General features: G+C 49.7%; 1 protein-coding gene across 1 annotated transcript in view; it reads right to left on the bottom strand.

Annotated features, from left to right (window-relative positions):
- Cacng2 (calcium voltage-gated channel auxiliary subunit gamma 2) overlaps positions 1-942 on the bottom strand; it is a 108,759-nt gene extending 107,817 nt beyond the window's left edge. The window contains exon 1 of the mRNA XM_015482644.2: positions 49-942. Within this exon, the coding sequence (XP_015338130.1) occupies positions 49-259 (211 nt within the window). The 5' untranslated portion in view covers positions 260-942. The remainder of the gene's footprint in view (positions 1-48) is intronic.
- Positions 943-948: the final 6 nt, after the last annotated feature.

Raw genomic sequence — 948 nt, 5'->3', positions numbered from 1 at the left:
GAATGGGGAGGGGAGGGGCGGGGGAGGAGGAAATGGGAAATCGAATACCTTCTAAGCAGCAGGTTCTCCATAACCCAGAATGGGTCATAACTTCCTCGTTCTTTTTGCTGGTTTCATTCTCACTGACACTTTTCGTCTTGCAAACCCCCCTGGAGTACAGCCAATAGTCCGTCCCCACAGCTATAGTCATCAGGCTGAAGGCAGCGAAAGCACCAACGGTGGTTAAAAGCATCTGAACACCTCGATCAAACAGCCCCATAATTCTTCATTATATAAACACCCAACCGACTTCGGGTTCTCAGGAGAGTGTGTGTGAGGGTGCGAGTACCAACGCCAAAAAAAAAAAAAAAAATTAAAGATAATTCCACTAACAATAAAATGGATAGATGTGTGAATTGAGTGTGGAGAGATTAAAAAAAAAAGGAAGGTAAGAAAGCTCACGGAAGAGTGTAAATTATAAAGATCACACGGGAAGAGAGGCTTGCCTTTTGAGATCAGAAACTGTTCCAGTTGCAGTGATTAAAAAAAAAAAAAGAAAAAATAAAAATAAAAAGACACCCCCCACCCCCCCAAGTGAGATGCCTTAATCTCTTTTCCTAAAATTCTGGTCTCCAGTTTCCATATGTGATAGCTAATTTGGAGATGGCTTCCACAGTGAACCAGGCAGCGGCCGAGGGCTCAACACCATCTCTCATGGTCGGGACCTGGACAGTTAGAGATCCGAAGAGCCCAGATGCAACCTTCGCTCTTGGTTCTCGGCTCTGCGGCCTGCGCCATGAAAATCCTTGGCTTCGCCAGTTCTCTTCCTTGGGGGGTCCCGGGCGCTGGCGTTTCAGACCCGGCTGCCCAGTATTCGGTAAGCCCTTGATCTCAGCGGCACAGGTGCGGGGGTCTCGCCTTCCATGGCTCGGCCCCGGCGGCGGCGGCGGCGGCGGCGGCAGGACGAGC

Source organism: Marmota marmota, unplaced genomic scaffold (genome assembly GCF_001458135.2).
Source record: "Marmota marmota marmota unplaced genomic scaffold, marMar, whole genome shotgun sequence".
Classification (NCBI taxonomy): domain Eukaryota; kingdom Metazoa; phylum Chordata; class Mammalia; order Rodentia; family Sciuridae; genus Marmota; species Marmota marmota.
The sequence above is the reverse complement of the archived record's forward strand: the minus strand, read 5'-3'. Positions and strand labels throughout refer to the sequence as shown.